General features: G+C 29.2%; 1 protein-coding gene across 2 annotated transcripts; it reads left to right on the forward strand.

Moving 5' to 3' along the window:
- Positions 1–638: 638 nt before the first annotated feature.
- Positions 639–4057, forward strand: LOC111999213 (ribonuclease 3-like protein 3). 2 transcript variants are annotated; one of them, XM_024031334.2, is made up of 3 exons: positions 639–1308; positions 3116–3244; positions 3643–4057. In XM_024031334.2, the coding sequence occupies exons 1-3, from the start codon at positions 886–888 to the stop codon at positions 3901–3903; spliced, it is 813 nt and encodes a 270-aa protein (XP_023887102.2). In that variant the 5' UTR covers positions 639–885; the 3' UTR covers positions 3904–4057. The 2 variants fall into 2 exon arrangements, with proteins under 2 accessions (XP_023887102.2, XP_023887100.2); XM_024031332.2 differs by having other exon boundaries at positions 644–1308; positions 3098–3244.
- Positions 4058–4694: the final 637 nt, after the last annotated feature.

Genomic DNA, 4694 nt, shown 5'->3' on the forward strand with positions numbered 1-4694 from the left:
TTGGAATGTTAAATTAGACAGGTGTCAAAATATTAAGTAGGGAACCTAAGGTATTGTATTTAAGTTTTGCCCATATATTAAAGGCATAAATAACTTGCTAATAAAATAATCGAATTGTATTCTTCAATTAGCTCAACTAAAAAATTACCATGACTTTTAAATAGAGTTGTGGTGTGCATTTTATGTTAGAACTCATTTTCCTCTCCCTTGTATATGTGTGTGTTTGTTTTTCAAAAATAATAATAATAATAAAGAGTAATCATCATAAAACATACATTATAAGTTTCAGATCTTACTAAATCTATAAAAAGAAACAATATTAATAAATTATCCATTGTGATGGGATCCATATTGATCACCATATGTAGAAAAGCTTTTTATTTTTTCTTTTAAAGCTCATTATGAGAGAGAAACAGATTAAGAAGGCTAATCAAATTCATTGGTTTTTTCTTTCTTTTTTCCACAAATAAAAAGTGAAAAAAAAAAAAAAAAAAAAAAAAAAAAAAAAGAAGGAGAGAGAGATGAGATTTGATCCAAATACTGAACAGTGAACACCATCATTAATCATTAGACTCATTACCACGCTTTGCTTTGAGCAAAAACTCTACATAATATTTAATTGCATAGCCTTTTTTTTTTTAAAAGTCCTGGTCATATTTTTCTTCCTTATTATAAAGCCTTTCCAGCAACGTCTGGTAAAATTCAAGTCGGTAACCTGTAACGCCTCATCATCTCCCTATATAATAAATTCCTCCAAGCTGTTCAAGAATTATAGATTTTAGTCTCCTAAAGTAAAAACAAAACCCCATAGTTTGAGTTTGACCCTCCTCTCCTCTCCTCTATATTATTTATTTCTCCTGCGCTGCGTGCTCACCCACCAACACCATGCCTCCAACCATGGAAGCAGAACAACAGGAAGATCAAGTAGTTGACCAATTAAAATTAGAAGAGCTTCACATAGATGAAAAACAAAGCGAAGCCATGACAGAGATACCAGTCCCAAACCTTGATGAAGTGGAAGAGATACTTGGTTACAAGTTTAAGGACAAAAGCTTGTTAGAAGAGGCTTTCACCGATTCTTCGTTTTCAGGTGAACTCCCTTCCTACGAGCGATTGGAGTACGTGGGTGATGCTGTGCTTAACCTACTCTTCACAAAGGAGCACTACTCACTGTACCCGAATTTGTCACCCGGACCTTTGACCCGACTCCGCGCCGCCAATGTGGATACCGATAAGCTCGCACGTGTGGCAATCAGACACGGCTTGCATAGGTATCTACGCCACAAAAAACCTCTTCTTGGGGAGCAGGTAAGTCCAGGTTTTATCAGATCATTTTTTTTTTTTTTTTTCTTTTTGGGTTATCAATTAGGAAAAATAAAAATATAAAACTATTGCAAAAACATAAACCTTGTAATTATTATTTTTATTATAATTCAATGGAAAGGAAAGTAGTTTAAACAAATAAATTTACTATAAAAAAAATATCTGTTAATTGGATATTTTGTTTCGTTCTGATTTTTTTTTTCCAAAAATATATAGTGATGGTTATCACTTATCACTGTCAATAAAGAAGATATTTATCTCAAAAAAAATAAATAAATAAAGTAGATATTGAAAACAAAATTCGTATATAGAATCTGTCTGCTTGATTTAGGGAGCCAGTAAATCGATGGTGAATACAATGAATTGATGGTTTGTATCCAAAAAATAACTTGAAGAAGAAAAAAATAAACTTTTGGAAGATTTTGGTTTGGCTTAATGTGATGAACTTGGGTTAACTGTTCTTTTACACCGTTCATTAAATTGGTTGATAAATTATTCTCAAAAAAAAAAAAAAAAATTGGTTGATAAACTGTTAGAAAAGTGAAATTAATTTTTGTTTGTTCAATAGATTTCGGGTATACCCATTAAGTAATTAGAAACGTGACTTATACGACTCACTTTAGGCCGAAGTCAAAAGAAGAACGTCGCAGCTTCTTAATTGGTCGTACATGTTAGCTCTTTAGAATGGTTGACTAAGAATTTTGCAACCCTGTCGATGGAATGGTTTCGGTGTTAAAATATACGGCGCGGGAAGTTTCACGGCGAGATTCATGGGTTCTTTCATTCTTTACCATTATCAGATTAAAGGCTTGTTTGGTTATATTTTTATTGTTATTTTTTAAAATGAAAAGATTGTAATAATTATTTTGTTAGTAGAATTAATAATTTTAAAATTTAATATATATCAAATATATAATATTTTTACGTGCACATAACAATTACAAAACTAAAAAAAATAAATAAATAAATAACATCCCTTTCTCAAACTTATAAAAAATATTATTTTTTAAGAAATATAATTGTATAAGTAAGATATTTCTTAAATATAAATATTAAGTTTTATTATAATGTTACAACAACAAAATCTATTTATAGATTTAGTTATTCCATTATAACACTTTTTATTCATTTTTCTTAACCAAAAAAAAAATATTTACTTTCAATAATATAGATTACTATTCATGTCATAATCTTCATTTAATGTACCAAACTTGCCTTAACATTCCACTGAAGTCTACTTCTAATTACTTTAGTTTAGACAATAAGATGCTTGGATGCAAAAAATAAATAAATAACTATTATCGTAGATTTTTAAAAATGTGAACTGTTGGGTTTAGTTTTATCATTAATTCTATATGCTCAATTGAAAAATCATGGGGATAAGTTGATAATGTCTTTAAATCTCGTGCAAATATTATTCTAGTGATACATTGATCGGATGGTTCCTTCATATGAGAGAAGTAACCAACAAAACATTATCACATGACGTGTAATTTGTTGATGTCAGTAGTTCTTGCTAGGAGCTATTATTCACAATTCAAATGTCTTCTCCTCAACCATCGAATTATCAAAAAACAAATAATAATAGAAATAATAACCCACTTTATATATATATATATATATATATTTAGAGAGAGAGAGAGGGAGGTAATGTGGATTGTGGAATGAGCTCCTGGAGTCATTCACCCTTTAAGTTATGATATGATATTTGTTTTGTTATTTCAATAAGAATTAGTTTTAATTTTTTATATGCTTTTTTTGAATATTTTCACAGATTCGAGAATTTTCACAGGGGATCTTAGAATATCCATTGCATTCCAATGGGCTTATTGATGCACCAAAGGCCCTTGCTGATATTGTTGAATCCTCAATAGGGGCAGTTTTCATTGACTGCTCCTCTTCACTAGACATTGTGTGGAAGGTATTTATCTCTCTTAGAATCTCATTTCTCATATGTTAGTTTTTATTTTTAAGATAAAGTAAAAAAAAGTAATTAACTAATTATTATGGCATTTGTTGACAAATACCAAACTGTAGTATAATTTGCTGAAAAAGAAAAGAGTTGTGTGCCACAATTAATTTAAATTATCATCAGTCATTAGTATATTTTACTTGAATGATATTAGCTTTGAATAATCAAAATTAATGACATAGCTACCATTTTTTTTGTTTTTTTGAAAAAAAGAGAATATTTAATTATACTCAATACAAGGATCATTAATACCAAATCCAATGTATCAACTGATATTTTTTATTTAGTATAAATCATATTTTATTGTGATTGCCCTTGACAAATATGGTTTTATATATTTGCAATAGGTGTTCAAGAGTTTGCTGGAGCCTTTAATCGATCCTTCAACTCTATGCATACATCCTGTGACACAACTTTATGAAGTGTGTCAAAAAAGAAATTTGAAGATTGAGTTTGTCGATTTATGGACTGAAAGTACAGCAGTTGATGTTCTCATAGATAATCAGCATATGGGAAGAGGTGTCTACAGCCTTAAGAAAGATATCGCCCATAATAGAGCTGCAAAAAATGCATTGGAAAATATGGAGAAAATACTAGAAGATGCATGAATAATATTAAATTGAAATGCAAAATTAGATGTGCACCTTGGCTTTTCCTTCCCTTATGAAGTAAAATTTCATATTGTAGCCATATTTGTATTAACAATTCATGTGTTTAAATTATTTAATTTGTTTTTCTTTATAAATGTTTGTTAATACGTAATTATTAACCTCCAGTTTGAACTTAAAATAAATGAAATCAAATTGCTCTGAATGGTTATGGGATATTAGATCTCTTTATAATAATACAAACACTACACTAAAAAGAAATCAATTAGATAAAGTGCTAATGCAAGTTAAAAATGGTTGCAATAATAACTTAAAAATGGTAAATTATTGCATTAACAATAATTAGTTGTAATAACTTATAATTTTCAATTGCAATAGATGTTTTAATATCTTACTATATTAGGAAAATCTGTGTCAATGACTTAAAATGAAGAAATCATTGCAATAAAATTTTTTTTTTAAGAATACTAGAGGTTGTTTGGTTCACTAGTTTTCATGACTCAATTTTCTGTTTCCATAACTCAATTCTCAAAAATTGTGGGATCCATAACAAAATACTCATTTGGCCGCACAAATTTTTTTTTTTTCATAACTCTGTTTCCAACACTCAATTCTCTACTTTTTGAGTTATAAGTTGTGGAAACTGAAAACAACTTTTGGCTGTTTTCAGTTTCCAATTCTCATAACTCAATGACATTTTTGTAATTAAACACACATGGGACCCACTAATCATAACTCAGAAGCAGCTTTTGTCTATTTTTTTTCTTTCTTCACCTAGGTTCACCGTCTCC

Source organism: Quercus suber, unplaced genomic scaffold (genome assembly GCF_002906115.3).
Source record: "Quercus suber isolate HL8 unplaced genomic scaffold, Cork oak 2.0 scaffold_6, whole genome shotgun sequence".
In the NCBI taxonomy this organism is placed as follows: Eukaryota; Viridiplantae; Streptophyta; class Magnoliopsida; order Fagales; family Fagaceae; genus Quercus; species Quercus suber.

Excerpts from the sequence above, each read along its gene's own strand:
- LOC111999213 (XM_024031332.2), top strand. The coding sequence starts at position 886 with ATGCCTCCAACCATGGAAGCAGAACAACAGGAAGATCAAGTAGTTGAC. Across the intron at positions 1,309-3,097 it reads AACCTCTTCTTGGGGAGCAG|ATTCGAGAATTTTCACAGGG; the intron begins GTAAGTCCAGGT and ends ATATTTTCACAG. Across the intron at positions 3,245-3,642 it reads CACTAGACATTGTGTGGAAG|GTGTTCAAGAGTTTGCTGGA; the intron begins GTATTTATCTCT and ends TATTTGCAATAG.